General features: G+C 40.7%; 1 protein-coding gene across 8 annotated transcripts in view; it reads left to right on the top strand.

Annotated features, from left to right (window-relative positions):
* Positions 1–19,924, top strand: part of FTO (FTO alpha-ketoglutarate dependent dioxygenase) — a 335,810-nt gene that overhangs the window by 136,842 nt on the left and 179,044 nt on the right. The window contains exon 8 of one of the 8 annotated variants that reach the window (XM_030582226.1): positions 17,885–18,033. The exons of the other annotated variants lie outside the window; for them this stretch is intronic. Within the exon in view, the coding sequence (XP_030438086.1) occupies positions 17,885–17,953 (69 nt within the window). The 3' untranslated portion in view covers positions 17,954–18,033. Of the gene's footprint in view, positions 1–17,884; positions 18,034–19,924 lie in introns of those variants that run through there. 8 annotated transcript variants of the gene reach the window in all.

Genomic DNA, 19,924 nt, shown 5'->3' with positions numbered 1-19,924 from the left:
GAGTAAATATCAGCGTCTTTTATATCCCCAGTTACATTAGCTAGAGTAATAAACATGTATAAAGCATGAGAACTCATGTTTCAGGGGACCACTAGCTGCTTAGGGTTAGGAAGACACTTCCTCCATAAGCATGTTATTGCATGATTGTGCATCACAATTTCTCTCATAGCATCTGATATTGGCCACAACTGGGGACAGCACATGGGACTAAATGGACTATGGGTCTGATCTGGTATGGCAGTCCTTTAGTGGTCTGAGGATTCTTGTAATTTGGCCAACATAGATGTTTTCATTTCCTTGGATGTTCTGTAGATGTAAAACTGGTCAGCATACTCTGTTTTTAGTCTCACCAAGTAAAGGACAGATGAAGAAAATCCTGCTGCAGATAATTTCTTATAAACAGTGGTGGACGTTTTCTTTTTTGTTTTCATGAATCTTATAGTGGAGTCCAGGAAAATTCCAATCCAAGATTCTTTATATTCAAACATCTCTTTTAACGGGCAATTTTCAGATTTTGTTCCTATATGTAACACAGAATCAACACTGTTCTGAGAATAAGGGGAAATTTCACCTTTCTTTGCGGATAATTTTCCTGTGGACATGATTTGTATGGGATCTGAAATGGATAGTGCTCTGAGTGTCTGTAAACAATTTTTTGGGAAGGGAAATAATTTTTCCTTTGTTCCTTGTTTTCCATGTTCTCATTATTAATCCTACACTTTTTAACTGTAGTCCAGTTTTCAAGAGCTTCAAGACCACTTAGCTTTACTTCATTCTGCTTTAAATTTTCTTCTAACATGATGTCTTATCCAGATATAAAACTTTCTAGACACACATCCCCATGTGTCTGTTTCTTTCGTTTCAAGAGTTACTTTCATGTAGGGGATTGGAAGCTGAGAGAACTTCACATTACTGAGTTTGAGGCAGTTTCCATTAAAGGACTGTGGAAGAAGCAGGGAGGTATGCCCTACCAAACATGGTGGATCCTTGAGATTGCAAATAACAAGAAATTGAAACAAAAGCCATGTGCTTTAGCCCTGATTTATGATTCTCTGGGTCCCTCCAGTCTTCTGATAACACAATTTCTCCATCAGATGTTTCCCCTAGAACTATCAGCATGGTGACCAAACCTGCCCTGCATGAGGACTGTCCTGGTTTCACTGCCGGGAGTCCTCCTGATACTGACTGGGTAGTTCAGTTTCCCTTTTTAGGTGATCCTTCCTGCTCATAGTTGAAATACATGGGCATACTGTTATGGGGAAGCTTGCACTGCTTTTGTCTCTGCTAAATCTTTCTACTTTTGATTTTCCATGCTGATTTTCTCATGTTTCTCCATTTATCAAAATATTCTTTATAGTAACTTACCAATAGGAGTTATTTTTATTAATGCCTCTCTCAAACCCTCCTAATCACTAGGTCAATACTTCTGTATTTTATGTTGAAAACTCAGATTGAACTGTACAATGTTCAAATTGTTGAATCTTTTGTGAATTATGTTGTGAAAGCAGAGAAATCCATGTATTCTGCATCTCAGTTATGAAGTTGTAAAAGATATTATTGGAATTAAATAAAAAAAATTGTATCATAACCTACAGGACATATAGATCTCTCTTAAAAAGTTCATTACAAATTAAATGGTTAAAATTGAGCTGTAATTACTTGAAATTACTTATTATTTCCTGACTGTGTTGTTTTTATGGGCAGAGAAAGGAAAGAAAAGGAAACAATCACTGGGTGTCATCAAGGAGCTGGTGGAAGGTGGTGAAGTGAATAATGAGATTTGTAAAGTATCATGAAAACTGAAACACCATTGTACAAAGTACCACTTATCTTCACAGACATGAGTACCACATGACAACACTGAGGGAAGTATTTTCTGAAGATTTGAACTGGAGTCTCGGAGACAGGACTCCTGAATATTATTTCTTTTGCACTTCCATTTGCGTGATATGTGCCTTAGGCAAGTGACTCAAGATCTATCTGTGCTTCTCCCCTTTCTCTCGGTCCTTTATTTACAACATCACCATCCCCCTGTCATAGTCACTGAAGCTCACCATCCTGGTGTCATCCAGGCCTTGCCACTTCTACTTCCTGCTTGTAATCTTGTTACTCCTGCTGTAATATTTCTGAAACCATTGTTTTCTTGTTAGTGCTGTCAGTTAAAACACAGGTTCTGGCCTTCTGCTCTGAAACCTCCTCCCCTCTAATAGTTCCTTCAAGTCTATTCAAAAGGCAGCTTCTAAGAGCTTCCTCTTTCAATATTAAGATTGTCTTCTGCCCTAACAGTGCATCACCTCAACCCCTTGAACCTCTCCTCTGTTCTCTCCTTCCATATCAAGCTCTTCTTCATGTACACTCTGCCTTTCAGTGGCTCTGATCCCTGATAGGATTTTAGGGGGTGGTGAAGGGCTGAGCAGTTGGAAACATGACTGTTTATCCACTGGTCATTCTCCTGTGGAGGGCTCGTGGTGGGGTAGGATATAAAAAATCAGCTAGAATAGGGGTGCAGCAGCATGAATGCAGCTTCAGTTGCACTCCATGGCAGGAGGATTCCCGTTCCCCCAGACCCCATGGAGATCCACCCAGGGAGCCTCATGCTTGGATTTGAGGAGTTATATTTAACTAGAGAGTAGTGTTCTTATTAACTCTGAAAACCTTCCTGACATTAAAGTAAAATGTCCTTGCTAATAATTTGTTAAACATAGTTTGGTAATATTGAATAGAATTTGTTTTGTGCTAACTGGATCATTTCTAACCAGAATTCTGGTGTCTTGAGGTGGTGTGTGTTTGTTTATTTTTCAGATTTAAACTTTTGCCAGAGTATTTGCTTAAAAACAAAGTCTCCACTTACAGTGATGCACTAAAGTATTAATATTACTTGTGATGACTTGATGTTTAGGAGGCAATATACTGATGTACAGTACATGTCAAATTGGAGAGAGCATAATTACCTAGGTCTAAATCCCTACCTATTTTGCTGCTACTGCTCTTCTAGCTTTCAGCTGCTTCATCTCTCATCTTATGCGAAACACTATTAAATATACAGTGCCTGATTCTGCTCTCACTTACCCTGTTGTAAATCAAGAGTAATTCCATGGAATCACAGCAGGTAGCACTAGTGAAAGCAGTATCAGTAGGGTTGCCAACTTTCTAGTCACACAAAACTGAACACCTTGCCCCACCCCTCCCCTGAGGCCCCGCCCCTTCCACAAGGCCCCACTCCCACTCACTACATTTCCCCTCCCTCGGTGGCTCACTTTCCCTCACCTTCACTCACTTTCACTGGTCTGGGGCAGGGGGTTGGGGTGCGGAGGGGTAAGGACTCTAACTGGGGGTGCTGGTTCTGGGGTGGAGCCAGGGATGAGGGGCTTGGAGTGCAGGAGGGGGCTCCAAGCTGGAGAGTGGGGCCAAAGGATTCAAAGTGGGGGAGGGGGCTTTGGGTTGAGGCAGGGGTTAGGAGGAAGGAGGGGTGAGGGCTCTGGGCTGGGGCCAAGGATGAGGGATTTGGGGTGGGCTTTGGGTTTTGGGGGGGCTCAGGGCTGGGACAGGGCGTGGGCTTAGGGTTGGGGCCTGGACTTACCTTAGGCAGCCCCCAGTCAGCAGTGCAGTGGTGGGGCTAAGGCAGGCTGTCGCCTGTCCTGGCACTGCACTGCGCGCACCCTGGAAGCAACCAGCAGGTCCAGGTTCTAGGCGGGAGGGGGCCAGGAGGCTCCACACGCCCCTCTCGCCTGCAGGCATGCCACTCTCACCCGCAGGCATGCCTCCCTCAGCTCCCATTGGCCAGGAACTGGCCAGTGGGAGTGCAGAGCCAGTGCTCAGGGTGGGGGCAGCATGCAGAGTCCTGTGGCCCCACCACCTAGAAGCTGGACTTGCTGGCTGTTTCCAGGGCTCAGCGCTGTGCCAACCAGGACAGGTAGGGACTCACCTCCCTTAGCACCGCAGCAGACTTTTATCGGCCCAGTCGGCGATGCTGATCAGAGCCACCAGGGTGTTCCAGTTGAAAACTGGACACCTGGTCACCCTAGGTATCAGGCTCGGTTTGAATTAGAAATTATCACTGTATAGAGGTAAAACAAGAAAAGAGTTTTCAAGCTGTTGGAAGAGTGGGTGTAAGAGCAAGGAAGTTACACAATGGAATCAAGTATGTCATTTTAGCACCCTTTGAAACACAATTTTTATGATTTGTTTTTGTAATTTTTTGGAAAATATTACTGCTTCATGTGATATGTCAGGCTGTGTAATGGGCAGGTAGTGGTGATATCACAGATGATAATTTATCACTCTTCTTACCCAAACTATATATTTTTCTCCTAATTTTAACACCAGAAATACATGCTATTTAGTGATTCTGTCTGTTCTATGGGAATTAGTGCAGATATTTGAACTCTCCATTCCTGTGGTTTAGGAAAACTGACATTTTACAAAGTATTTCATTGTTTCAATGGTCATAATTACACTATGATCCAGATGGTTTCTCAGAGCTTTACTCACTGGGAAACTAACTTATTTATGGGGGAAATGCTATATTTAAATAAAAAAGATACCCAAAGTCCCGTTCTCTGAAGAAATTCTTACTCTTACACATACTTCAGGGGATAGACTAAGTCTAATATAATCTTAATCTCAGATAGGAGAAAAATGAAATATGAAACTATTCCCAGTAGAAATGCTGTAAATCTTACAAAATTATAAACTTTCTGTTTTGGCATACATCAAAGCTGAATGACTCGAGAGATTAAAATATGTTTTTAATCTTAGTTTGATGAGCAAAACTTTCACTGTAATATTTATTATGAGAGGTTCGGCTTGTGTTGCCTCTTCCCTTTGTTCTGTTTATATACGGCTTCCTTTCTTGCTAAGAAAGTAGGAAGTATCACTTTCACAAAGCCAAAGGATATTGCAACGGTTTGTTCATTTAAGCCCAGTGGTAGGCCCACGTGCCGGACGCAAACTTTTCTTTTATTGTCCTGCGTCCCAGAGGAAGACCAATGCTTTCTGATGGCTTCCCATGAATGCCTTTCATTTGTGGAGGAGTTTCAGTGGCTTATGCTGTCTGTAGGAAGATCAAAAAGGCAGGGAAATTGTGGTTTTGAGAAACTTAGCCAACATCTCTGTTCTTTTCTTAGAAGTTTTGTTTCTCTTACCTTATTTTTTCAGGCTTCTGCTATAAGAAAAATTCTATCAACTGGTATAAAAGAGAAAAAAAATTGCATAAATGCAGTAATTTTATGTTATCTATTAGTGTTTTTACCCTCCAATTATTAGAATATTTTCAGGAGCATATAAAGAAAATAACTAACCATAACTACAGCTTCCTGAGAGAAAAGGTTTTTCTTAATTATATTTGGTATTGTTGCCTACTGAAATTCATCTTAAAAAGAAGTATGGCCGCAATCCTGCAATTGGATCCACTCAATGGTACTCTTGTGCCAACAAAGAGTTTCGGGGAAGTCATTGGGACTCTGCATGGTACAGAGGTCTGCCATGCTGATTTAATTGCAGGATTTGGGCCATTATTATTTCTTTTTCTGCCTTTGAAATACACTGTTTATGAACATTATTTCTTCCATCCTTTTTAAGCAATACATTAGAGGTGCATTTTCCTTAGCCTTATATGAACTTATAAATATTATATAGGCTGACAAAAAGATGCATAGACCATAATATCCTAGTATGCTGTGTATATTAGCATATTCTGGAAATAATATTCGGTTTTAATTGCATGACTTTTCCAGTGTAAAACCTATTTTTTTAAAACCTTAGTTTTATAAAGGAGTGTTTCAATAAACAACACTAAAATGTCTCAAGTTGTTGAAATACAACAAGCACCATTTTCAGAGTGTCATATGGAGCTGAAACTTGAACAGCTGTACAACAAGCATCCTAGATGTTGTTAATTGTCTTCCCTTTCTGTACACAGCAGTAACTCTTGTTTATATTGTCAAGATCCTTTCCACTGAATCACAAAAGCACCATACTTTGAGGTCACATGCTTAACCCCATTGCTAGTTACAATGTAAATGGGCCCCTTTTGTTTTTCATTAATGTGTACTGAAGTAGTATACACGGGGGATGCGAGGCAAGGGTGTTCACAAGGCTTATTATAAAAGCATCGCAAGAGAGCATATTTTTGTCTCCATACCACAGTTGTTTAGCATTAGCTTTGTGCATCCAACTGCCAAGCCAGGTTTATTCATTTGTCAATGGAAAGAAAATTTTTGTGCCGTTTTGCTCTTTTGACCTGTGGTACTTTTTACTGACCTTACAGATTCACTTTTTAAACAAATGCTTTCTCCCCTTCACTGTTTAGTATGTTTTTAACAGTTGACTTAGAGTTGGCTTTTCTTCCAAAAACTTTTACGTGCCAATTTACCTGATAACACCTGTTACTTTAGTGACAAGTGAAAGTTTTTACTTGAAAACTGCAGCTAAGAAATAGAAATACAGTACATCAGCACTTGGTATTTTATGTAACATTACTGTACTATAATGTTTGTTAAAGATGAACAAAATACATATATTTTAAAATGTATTTGGGAGAATACAATAATGTGTTTATGTGCTTTCCTGGGTGACGTATGAGAAAATGTACCTTTCAACCAACAGTAAATGTATTCCTCAAACATGAAGTCACCTTGTTACTGAAACCTAATTATACAAAAGCCAGTGTAGACTCAGTTTGGGAGATAAATTACTACTGTTGGTTTCTTTTGCTTTTGTTATCCAGGATTGGGCCTGAGCCCAGGATACAAATACCCCCAAACTCTGGGAAATTCATATCCAGTTCTAGATCCAAACTGTGACTCATGTCCGTCTCTAATTTTATCCCTATGTACATTAAGGCATATAGATCCAGACCAAGATTTTAAAAACAGGCAGCCTAAAGTTAGGCTCCTAAATAAGTGCTCAATGCTTTTGAAAATCAGACCACTAATTTGGGAGCTTAAACATGGACATCGGAGCCTGGACTCCTGTTTTAGAAACTCTTGGACCTGGACTTTAACTTATTTCAGGTCTGTTTCAATCAGATACACTAACTCAAATCCTTGGCTGGTGTAAATCATTATGTTTCCCAGCTATGTATCTGATCCGCTATATTTATACAAAAAGGCTGTGTGCCAGAGTTTCTCTGTGTATACTAAATTTATAAACACTGAACAAGGCAAAGAGAGACCATTGTCTCTAGAAGATGAGTCAATAATACATGCTTCTCAAAGCAGAACACTATTCTGAATACTGTAAGTTGTATTCAGTAGGAATTCATGCCAAGAGCAATAGTACTTTGTGGGTTTCAAATTGTATTAATCAGGATAGAAAATTGGTTTTTGTTTACCAACCTGCTGTTGAAAGGAACACAGGTTAGAGTTCTCTGAGGTGAAAGCTGTCCAACATGAAGTTCAATTCAGAACATTCAGTTCTTGTGTTTAAAAACTACATACATGACAATAACCTATTTTCCAAATGGATTTTGAAACATTTTTTTCTAAGTGTAATTGCTATATTATTAGGATACAGATGCAGACAAGTTTACATTACGTGTTTTGGTTTTAAGCTTCTTAGAACTGATATGTAAATTGTTGTTTCTGTTTCACTAGTATTATATAATAGTTCAATCAACTAGATCTACTGACATCTGGGCTCAGGAAAAGTTGTTGGATTGAATAGCCATAAAATTGTAAACAAGCTGGCATTGCTGACCTTACAAGAAGATTTTAAGCACTTAGAAACATATTCCAATATTAGTGTTATTGTCTATTAAGAAACTTCCTTTAAAATGTAACAGAAAAATTAAATGTATGTCATTTTAAACCACAACAATGAATACTAACAACACAAGCATTTAGAAATGTGCCTTCCTTCTAACAGCAGAATCACTGGTAAATGTGAAAAAGCAATTAATTGTATGTTCTAAAAAGATAATACATTTCCTTTTGAAAATGTTTTAACTTGCTTCTTCCCATGTGATTTTAGATTTATCCCTGAAATAATCGGAAAGTTCATAATTAAAATCTGCCATTAAAATACTATATGCGAAATTTTAAAAGGCTTAAAATAAAATATGCAGATGACCAACTTACTGGCAAAATGGCTATGGGTTTTTTAGATTTGTACACAGCATCTTAATAGCATGGGTTATTGTTATCGTAGTGTGTATCCTGTGGGTAATACCCTAAACTCAGATTTTGATTGTTGTGGATTGAATACACCTCTACCCCGATATAACACTGTCCTCGAGAGCCAAAAAATCTTACCACATGTAGGTGAAACCGTGTTATATCAAACTTTCTTTGATCCGCCAGAGCGTACAGCCCTGCTCCCCCGGAGCACTGCTTTACCGCATTATATCCGAATTCGTGTTATATCGGGTCGCATTATATCGGGATAGAGGTGTACTTGTTAAAATGAAGTGTGGAGTGGATGGGATATAATACTGTAATTGAGTTTTAAACAGTATGTCTCTGTTGAAAGAACACTGAGGGACAGATCCTGGCCAGGATAAAGGCTCGTTTGCATTGCTTTAGCAGTGCAAAAGAACCATGAATCTTTCCTCATTGGGTAGCTAGTCAGTGTCAATTAATGCAGCCTGAAGCTGCTTTAACTTGTGCCAAGGATTAAACCAGCCTTCAGCAGCTCCAGTATCAGAAAAACATAAAAGTCGCGCTCAACCACAATTTGTTCCTGCCTCCCTCAGATCCTATGTTGAGTGCAGAGTATCTGCAACTGAGCATTAGGCCTTGTATTTATTTGTTGCTCTTATACAAATGCACATTGATGAATGGTGACACCAGAGCTGAGCGAATTACAGCGAGTAATCATTGAACAAATTTTATTTTTTTGTTTATATTTATTTGTTTTGCTTATGAGGAGATCATGGAAATCTTTGTTTATTATTCCAAATGACTTGTCAAATCTTCAGCAATTGACTCTTGTCTGCAGATAATTCACCACCAGTTCATTTTGAACACCCATATTTTTGCTGCATTGGTTAGTTTCACAGGTCACATGATTATGTCTCAGTTTTCTGATTGGATGATTTATGTAGCTAAACAAACTGGTGAAAATTCAGAGTTTTTTGAAAAATTAAAGTACAAATTTGAAATTCTTTATTATTTAATCTTAAAATTAACTTTTTTCAGTAATTCATCTGGGAGCCCTTGAACATTTATGGAAAGAGAATACAACAAGATCACACGGAAGGCTGAACTGAAATGCATTTTCAAATCTGAAACATTTTTAATTGACCTGTAGGTGACACTAAGGATACATTTTTTTTACCTAATTTAGCTTTATCTTTCTGCTGTTTTACTGCTTTACTACCAGATATGTTTTAATTGTTGCGTCAGTGAGAGTGCAAGCTTCCTTTTGAGGGGGGGAAATATCTGAGAACAAATTTCCCCAAGGAGATGGACTAGTTAGTAGTTCGGGCCCATTGCTCCGTTCCTCAGTAGAGTGCAGAGGAGAGTAAAAGTGCGTAAAGCCCCTGAGAATGTGGAAAAATTGAATCCATGAAGGGAAAAGTGGCATCTCATTAAACTGACCAGTGATGTAGCCACACCTGCATGGCCACAACATCAGATCTCAGTTGTGGTGCCAAGGAAGCTCGTCTAGCTTGAGGGGCAGAAATCAAGGGAACAGCCACTTTATAGGAGGTCCTCAGTTGGGTAGCATAATCTGTTGCCAGCAGTAACTCCCATCTGCAGCTTTTATAAACCACAGAGTGTTTATAGACATGTAGCAGAGAGAAGGCCAGTAATTGGTGGCATGGCATGGCAGACTGTCATGCTTCTGGCATTGTGGGAGTCTTTGTTTGACAACAGATGGGCCAGGATCTGTGGAAACTGACCCTGTTGTTGGAAGATGTGGTGACCGTGCGCCTGGTTGTTCTGCTCATGCACTACCTCCAGCTCCCAGTCAAGATGATAAAGTTGAGTGGGTTCCCATGGAGCCCACACAACTGTGGAGGATCAATACTCCCCTTCTGTTCAACTTGGTACGTGGAGTAGAGAATATGGCCTTGAGTTCACTTTCAGTTTTAACTGCAAATAATTTTTCACCAATGTTTTGGAAATGTCTTAGACTTAGCTATTTGTGCTGCAGACAAATAAGTACGTTTGGTCAGAAATATTAACCAGAGTGAAATCTCGCCTCTGTTAGAGTCTGAAGTGTATTGTAGCTGTTGGACTCACTTTTACTATCAGTCTTTTGTTTTCAAAACCAAGAAATATTTTTACTGACTGCATGGAACATTTAATAACAGGCTGGACATATATCCCTTTATCAATTCTAATGAGAAATCAGGGTCCGTACAAAGCATCAGGACTGTAAGAATTATATGCTTCCTGGCTGGATAAATCAGTACACAAGAAATGCAGCTGCTTATTCCTAAAAATGAACTGAGACATGCAAAGTAAAAAATGTGCCATAGCCTGCCATCCTAAATTACATACATAGCAAAGAGCATGACTATGAGGCCAACCAAATAAGCACACACAACTTACTTGAATGACCGCATTATTTTATTAACGTAATTCTTGTCCTCTCCCCATCATTCCTATTGTTAAACTCACTTGTGCATCATGTCTAAAATTAGACTGCAAGCTCGTAATAGGTCAGGGCCATGCCATTTATCTGTACTATAAAGCACTTTATAAATAATAATATGGAAAATTGTAAAAGATGTAACTGCACTGAAACAGCTGTATATAACCCTTGTAACACTCAGGTCCTTTAACTTTCAAGTGTTTCAACAACACTGCTCTCTGCAATGTACAGAGAAGTTTATTGTCCAGCTTATGACAGAGGAGGACAGGAGATACTGGATGTGGCTGCAATTTTATTCCGAAGGGTATGTCTACACTACCTGCTGGATCGGTGGGTAGTGATCGATCTATCAGAGATTCAATGTATCGTGTCTCATCTAGATGCGGTACATCGATCCCTGAATGTGCTCCTGTTGACTCCGGAACTCCACCAAAGCAAGAGGTGGAAAGCGGGAGTCGATGAGGGATCAGCAGCCGTCGATCCGCGCCCCGAGGACTCGAAGTAAGTCAATCTAAGATACGCAACTTCAGCTACGAATCTTAGATCCATTCCTGTCCCTAGCCAGCCCACTACTGGCTCAAATGAGGGTCAAGGGAGGCTATAGAGAGGGAGGTGTTGGCTTCCTGCTATACCAGTCATAGGAACTCCAACTCCCCATTTCTGCTTTTTTAAAGATTCCCTCCTTTATATCCTTTACTAATGCATTTTATCAGCTCCGCCATACCCCTTCCCTACAGGATACCTCCTGCACGGGACAACCAACTCATGCTAACATAATGAGTTGCGACATCATAGCCTAACCCTGTTTCATGTTTGCCCCAACTAAGCCTCCAACCTGCTGTGGGGAAGGCAAAAAAAGCCATCACTTTGCCTTGGCTAATCTGGTAGTGAGGGAAAAGTTCCTTCCCAGCCCCCCAGGAAAGGAGCTACTAGCATAATGTCCACAGCGGTTCATGACAAAACCTGGTATTTAACTAATTCTTTGCTGTTCCATCTGGTCCAGGTAAAAGAGGGCCTTTCCTGCACCAACATGGACCTAAATAGTCCCCCTCTCTTCCAGTCACCTGGGCAAGGATGGGTCAGCTTCCCCATGCTGACCCTGGTTTGAAGTTGTGCAGCAAGTCACTCTCTGGCTCTCTAGCCCTTAAAAGAGGCCACACACTTTTTTCAACAACCCAGACAGCGGATCCCACTTCTTTATGTGGAGTGAGGCTGTTATCAGTCCCCAACTACTGTCATCATGACAACCTCTAACAATGGGGATTGTGTGTTTTAATTTGCCTTTTAGCAGCCTGAATTATTTCATGTTCCCTGCACATGAATAAAAGCACTTTGTGATGCTGTGTTGCTTCCATTTCCTGTACTTTTCCAGGTACTGTGATATTCCGTTGAATTCTGTGTGTTTGGCCCTTTGTAACTTGCCACAGTGTGTGTATGTATCTAATAGATGGAAATGGCAGATCTATTTGAGGGTGCGGTAATACTGCAGCTAATACAGATGTTCTTTTTAGCTAACGTGGTAAGAGCCAGTACTTTTGGAACAGAAAGGCCTGAGTTCCATTCTTATTATGACCATAATTCCTCATGGACATAGTGTGTAATATTGTGATGTTTCTGAACTCCTTGATCCACTTCCCCTTCATATCATTCCAAGACTTGATTCAGTTGTGTGACTATCTTACATATGCACTACACTGCTATTCTACTGCAGCATACATCCTGGAGATAACATACCCAAAGATGATTTTGCCCATGTAGTGACAGTAGAATCTTACCAGTCTCTGCATTCTACAATGCTCATAGTATTAATGTGACCCCCTGTGTTTTAAATAGTTTCAATGAAAGTAACAAGCATTGTAAATGCATCCGAACACTTGCCCACCAATAGCTATAACAGACCCTGTGTTGGATAGGGACATGGCTGAAACAAGAAACTGGTGGGCTGCAAGAGATGATGGCTTCACTCAAGTGAGAGAAAGTTCAGTGCTGCTCTAGGCTTTCCCATTTTAAGCAGACATCAAGTATTGTGTTCAAGGAAATCAGTAATTTGATTTCTAGTAAAATGTTTAAATACGGGTTCCAGCTGCAAAATTCAGTACTGGAACCAGAATTTGACACCCTCTTGCATCTCATCCTTCTCAAAGTTTGGGGATGTTTTGTTGACTGATTATATAAGGCTCATGTGCAAATGTAGATATGGTTCTGGGTTTGAATCTTGAAAAGCTTCGGGTGTTTGAATCTAGGGTTTTCGTTTGGCCTGTTAAGAGCAACTAGTCAATAGGAAAATTTGGATCCGGATCCCGGTTTGGATTCTGACCACCATGAAGTTGGGTGTTTAGTTCTCTGGGTTGGTGTGGGTCCATTTCTAGAAATATTAAAAATGAGGTAAATGAGGTAAACATTGAACTTGGATTGAAGCTGGTTTATCAGACAGAATAAGCCACATTTATCCCTAGCATTAATCCACTGACCTCAGTGAAGTTATCGTGGCAATGATTTGACCCAGTACTTACTCATATAATTGTATATGGCCTCATATTGCTAGACAATTGAGTTTAATTACCTGTTACTAACCTTGGATTCTAAACTTATCGTTCTCTTTCACCTTCTTTTGAAATCATTCATATTGGCACCAGTAGATAACACCTCAATTCCAGTCCTATTAATTTCTATATTGTAAATATGTTTAGTTACAGGAGCCTTAATGAGATTTTCCAACAGATAAAACCATTGTGTTGGTTTTTACAAACATTTTATTTAAAACTTAGAGCCCACTTGATAGTGACTAAGGTTCTCAGCAACTGCTGAGTTAGCTATATGGGTTGTGCTAGGCATGATTTGGTATCACAAAGTGTGGACTATCCAGAGTGCACATTAGTGAAGTGACTCTCACTGTGCATCCAGCTCAACTGTTTTCAGCAATAGTAAATTATCACTGAAGCATACGCTGCTGTGGCAGTCCTTCAGAACTTAAGTGCTTAGAGTAACTACTGTTTGGATGTGACCAAAAAGGAAAAAGAGAGATACATACAAAGGAGTGAATTATAACAAAGAGCCCTTTCTACTTCAGTTCTTGTGCAGAAAACATATGTTCAGCCATGCAGGCAGCAGTTGGGTTAAAGACACACAGTAGGATTGGAAACAAAAGGCATGCTCTTTTCTTGCATTCACAATGTTTTCAAACATATTCACTTGTTAGAGGCTAGCTTGTCATCTGGATCTTCTTGCAAGTGTGATTTCTTTTTCCCGCTTCCTTTCAAAAGCTTTTACCCCCAATGTTTTACACTTCATATAATCCACTATGCATGGTAGGCCAACTTCAGGCTTTGTATTATTGGTGTTTGGGAAGCAGGGGGGTTGTGCTGAGGGAGAAACTGACTAAAGGGTAACCTTTCACTCACCCATAGATCTAAGGGTGCTAAGCCAACATCTTGAGTGGTTCAGTCACTCTCTCTCTTGGTGTGATGCGTTATACTTCACTTTTAGAGGCTTGCTGAACAGTTTAGTAAAGACACCTAAAAGTGATTATCTTTTCACATCCATTTCCTAGACCTTGTTTAAATGGGTTTCAGCCGTTAACCAGATTGAAATGTCCCAGGTTAAAAGACTAAGCCATTATCACCAGAATCCATTCAGGTTTGAGATGCCAAAGTAACCTAGAATAAATCAGTCATTACTTTTTTGTATGTGTTTTTGAATAGTTCTGAGAATAATGTTATTACCGTTTACCTTCTGCATCTGAAAATACCATATCACCCACATTCTGCTGTCTTTTGTCTTTACTAATTAGTAATCCTTAAAACTGTTCTATAGTCAGCAACAAATTTTAGCTAAATTTTCAAAGGGGATGATAGGAATTAGGTATCAAAATCCCATTATATTTAAATGGTAATTGGGTGTCTAACTGTTAGGCCTGGTCTATACTTGAAAATGTTACTGCTTCATCTATTTTTGATAGAAGTGTGATTTTCTTTTTAACCTAAATAGTTATGCTGGCAAAATCCCTCACATGGATGCATTTATACTGGTATGAAGGTAATTTATATGGTACAGTATTTTCCCTTCCTGTATGGGACTAGCTCTACCGCTATAAAGCACCTGAGATAACTGTGTCCACACTAGGTGAGTTGTACCACTTTAGCTATAGTGATATAGTTAAAGTGGTACAACTTTCTAATGCAGATATGCCCTTCGGCCTGGTCTGTATCTAAAACTTCAGTGGACCTGGCTGCGTCACTCAGGGGTCTGAAACATTGACTCCCCTGAGAGACATAGGCTGACCTAAGCACTGGCATAGACACCACCACTAGGTGTCCATCTCTTCTGTCCATCTGACTACTGCCTCTCGAAGGGGAGGATTTATTACAATGACAGAAACTCCCCTTCTGTTGGCATAGCAAATGTCTGTGCTATAGTGGTATAGTTGCAGTGCCACAGGTCTGCTGCTGTAGTGCTTGTAGACATGCCCTTAGACTTTTGAAAAGCTGTGCCTATGTTGTTTACTCTATATAGGTTTTATCAGATCAAATCACTCACCTATCAAGTCCAATATTCCACCGGTGTTGTGGTCAGCACTGATTACTTCAGTGAGATGCAGAACACCATGCCCCTTGAGCACACGCCTCACTTTAGTATTTGACTGAAAGGCCTGGTCTACACTGGGGGTGGGAGATGGGGAATCGATCTAAGATACGCAACTTCAGCTACGAGAATAGCGTAGCTGAAGTAGACGTTTCTTAGATTGACTTACTTCACATCCTTGCAGTGCAGGATCGATGGCTGCTGCTCCCCTGTCGACTCGGCTTTTGCCTCTTGCCCTGGTGGAGTTCCGGAGTCGACGGGGAGTGCGTTTGGGGATCGATGTATCTCATATAGTTGAGATGCGATACATCGATCCCTGATAGATTGATTACTACCCGCCGATCACCCATAGTCACACCATTTAATTTAATTTTTAATGTTATAAATGCTCAAATCTCCCCCCTCTAAAAAAAAACTTTTCCCATCTGTTTCTTAGTATTCTACCCCCCCTTGAATTTCTGAGCTTGAAACGTGCCAAGGTTTTTCCTAGGAAACAGAAAAGGAGAATAGTTGTGGAATTTTATATTGGCCTGAGCTACTAATATATCCTCTTGGAATACTGAGTGGGTTGTTAGCTGAATTCAGTGGCCTGGGAAAGTACTACCGACAAACATCCAGTCAATAGGATTTCTCACATATGGTTCCTTAGAGTATGATGATAATTTGGACATTTAGCAAATCCACAGACAAAAAACCATGTAAATATTTTCTAATGGAAGGTGCCAACAAAGACATCCCTGCCAACACATGTCAAAACTGCCAAGAGATCTGTGCAGATGGGGATTAAACTTTTTAGCACTGTCATTTAAGAGCCTTGAAAGGAAAACATTATTTAAACATTTTTCTTTAACTGAATTTAACTGTCTGAAAAGATGTTAGCGGCAGATAAAACTAATATACTGTTAGCAATACTGACATATATTCCAAGTCTGCACCTTTTTCTTTTCATTGAGATCTGTGTCAGACATCCCCAAGAATAGTACAGTTTTAAAATAAATTGGTCTTCTTTCTCAAATGAAATTTGATGATTTGTCTCCAGTCTGATAAAAGAGAGCATACGTTAGTATATTGCTTTCTTTCAGGAATTTTTAGTTTTGTTTTATAGGCTCTTTGAAGGAAGATGATGTTTTAGATATTGTAGTGGTTTCTATAACTCTTAGAAAGAAAACAGTTAATAATTTGTTCCTTTTCAGCTCCCCTGAGTATGCCTTCATTGTACAGGTTGCACATAACAGCTAGTAAGAGTAAAATGTTCTGAACCTTAAACAAATCTATTAGGATCACCATGGCAAGAAGCTTGGAAAATGGCAGGAAAAACGAACAATGATTTTGTAAACCCTCCAAAGGTCAGAAAAAGGCTTTCAGTAAGTATGCAGAGGCTAGAAATCAAATCCCATTTCCTATCGTAAGAAACCAGTTATTTTAGCAGCAGTGGTTAATGTACTGTATGTGAAAGATTTAAGACTAGTTGGAAAGCTTTGCTTCTGTTTTATTAGGCTGCTATTGAAAAGCCAACAGCATAACTTCAACTAGGTGCTTTGAGATTTCTTAATGGGCTGTCAAGGGCAAGACACCAGGTCTGTGCTATACTAGCTCTTTCCTGTACATTAAAACAACAGGGACCAAATGATCATATACAGAAGTATGAATTACTTGATGCTTTCTCTGTTCCATATGGTCAGTCATGTCTTTGGCAATTAATCATGTACAGAATCAGTTGAGTGCTCTCTGAAGCACTGAAGTCAACATTTAGTTGTACCTGTGCCAATGGGGGCAGTGGGGGTTGCAGGCGTAAAATAGCAGGATGAAGAGCTGCTGGCGCCAAAGTCTGAGCAGCTGGCTTCTATAAACAACACTTTTTCCCTCCTCACCTTTTTTTTTTCCACTTTCTTTGACAAACATGAGCCATTTTTCAACATCATCCAAAGCACAAAAGTTGCTGAGTGAAACTTTGCTATCTAGCATGGTGGACTAATAAACAAAAGGCCTTCAGTTGTGTTTAAAATGTCCAAACTGTTGGTGATAACCTAAAACATACTGGTTAATTCTATCCTATCGTCGAGAATGGGGTGCATTAATACACTCTTTAAATAACAAAAAAAGTCGCTACTACTAAGTCCTCTGTTGTATACCAATGAAGTCATGTTAAACAAGCATGTCATATAGATTTCAGGTTCATTTCCCATAAGAACTACCATGTTGCAGCTCCACAGACCATCAGGATCCTTCTTGCAGAGAATAATAGCATTGTAAATAAATAAAATAACAAGAAAGATGTGCAGTAGGAACTGAAATAGTTGGCTGTGCTTACACACGTATTAACACCTGATTTTTCTCTTTCTCTGTTAGTTATGGATTATTGATAGTTGAGTGCTGCTCTGGAATGGAAGAGATTAGTAAGGACTCAGAAGTTTATCCTGCTAATCTATTTAAAAGGCTAATGAGTAAATTAAATCTTTACTCAAAGAGGTGAAAAGCACATTTGTTGGCCAAATAAAGTGGGACTGAGAAACAAACAGTCCCAAGTGCCACTTTAGTTCAGACTGATAGAATCATTTGTTTGCCAGAATATTCGGTATCATGTCTCTGGCTATGCAGTATTTCTAAACATATGCATACCTCCCTGTTAAGTCTGTCAAGGAAGAAAAATATGTAGCTTTAGATGAAAAAAAATGTAAGTATGAAATCTACTCGGTTCAAGTAACATGATTAAACATTGCAGTGGCCCAATTATATTGTAATATTCTTGCTTCTTTTGTAGGGTTGTCAACCCTCCCGGTTTCACTATGAGCCTCCCTGGAATCAGGCTCTATCTCCCGGAGGCTACTGAAGCCAAACCAGGAGATTTTAGGTCGCTAGGCTCTCTGCCTGACCTGACTCTGCATCACTCTCGGAAGTGGGCAGCACATCCCTGCAGCACGTGGGGGCAGGGCAGGGGGCTCCGAGTGCTGACTTCACAGCTCCCTCAGCAGGAACTGAGGGCAATGGGAGTTTGGGGGTGGTGTGTGCAGGCAGGGGGAGTGCGCCAAGATCCACTGCCCCCACCCCACCTAGGGGCCATAGGGGCTTCCTGGAGCGGTGCAGAGCCTGGGCAGGCAGGGAGCCTATCTTAGTCTCACTGTGCTGCTGACCGGGAGCCGCTCAAGGTAAGTGCCGCCCGGCTGGAGCTCATACCTCTCCCCAACTCCTGCACCTCTGCCCCAGCCCTGAGCCCCCTCCCACACCCAAACTCCCTCCCAGAGCCTGAACCCTGCAGTCCCTCCTGCACCCCTGCCCCAGCCCGGAACCCCCTCCCAGAGTCTGCACACGACCCCCTGTCCCAGCCCTGAGCCCTCTCCATCACCTAAATCCCTCCCAGAGCTTGCACCTTGCACCCCAATCCCCTGATCCAGGTTCAGTCCAGAGCCCCCTCTCATAGTCCAAACCCCTTGGCCACAGCCCAGAGCCCGCACCCAGTCCTGCACTCCAAGCCCCCTGCCCCAGCCCAGTGCAAGTGAGTGAGGGTGGGGGGGAGAGAGTGATGGAGTGAGCGGGGCAGGGCCTCAGGGAAGGGGCGGGGCAAGGGTGTTGGTGTTTGTGTGATTAGACAGTTGGCAACCCTATTTGGATGGTACTAAATATGTTGTTATAACCCTGGAGTTTAGCTGTTTTAAGACTAGTGGAAACGTATCTAATTATGAATGCTTATCTAAAGTAAAGGCCAGGGCATGGTTATAACACAGTTTTATCCAATACCATGTTGTCGTTGTTTGTTTTTATTAGGAGGGACTGGAGGAGGAGGAGGATTTTACTATCAAAATCTCATTCTAATATGCATGTATGAGGGAATTGCTTTGGTAGCTACTACCTTTTAGGTCAGCAGAGCTTTATCTCCATCTCTGCCTTCTTACCAGGAGATAGGCAAAAGGTGTCATCGCTAAACTCAGTCACTAATTTAACACAGATGGCAAAATTGTCAGCTAGTGCGAACTGGCATAGTTCTAGAGAAGCTGATGGAGGTATGTTGATTTGCACCAGCTGAGCATCTAGCCCGCTTCTTTTTAAAAAGCCAAATCATTTTGGCAATTATCTAGGAAAGCCCAATCCATTCCTATAAGGGGCCCCATTGTAAAAATAGGGGAGATCAACACAAAGCGCTAATAATGCTATATAAAAAGACACCCCACCCAGTAAGAGAGCCAGTGACTTCCCAAGCCAGTGAGATGCAGTTTGTGTTATCTTTTTGCTGAGGTTGTCCAGGATATGTTTTCGCCAGTTCAGGAAACAGAAGAAAGAAAGTTTCAGCAATTCGTAAGCATTAGCACCCTCAAAACCCTCTGCTAACAGAAGGATGAGATAAGACAGGCCATAGAACTGCTTGCACTGTTTGTTTATTCTCCTGCCCTGTAGTCCCAAGTGTTTTGAAAAAAAACTGAGCCAGTGTTGAGTCCAGTTTAGAAACCTAAAGGCTTCACTCAGCATCGGAGAAAAGGGGCCTCAGTAGACAATTATCTGTCATTAAAGATGATTAAATGAATGAAGACACAGGGTCAGCCTTTCTTTGATGGAATGTGCAGCTATAGGAATGTTCAATAGAAGGCTGTCCCTGCCCTTTAAAACAGGGGTGGTATCGGCTGGGTTTTTGATGGATTTTTATCAGTGTTGATGTGAGGAAATGGCTTTCCCAGCTGATAACATCTTTGACCAAGTTTCTTGAACCCTTGACCTTTATCAGTCAGGGTGCATTGGATCCCTTTCTAATCTCTCTTAAAAATAAATCCTAAAATAAGGTCTATGTAGGAAATACCTTGCAAGTATGACA

The sequence above is a fragment of the Gopherus evgoodei genome, chromosome 12, assembly GCF_007399415.2.
Source record: "Gopherus evgoodei ecotype Sinaloan lineage chromosome 12, rGopEvg1_v1.p, whole genome shotgun sequence".
NCBI lineage: Eukaryota > Metazoa > Chordata > Testudines > Testudinidae > Gopherus > Gopherus evgoodei.
This window is presented reverse-complemented; position numbering and strand designations above follow the sequence as displayed.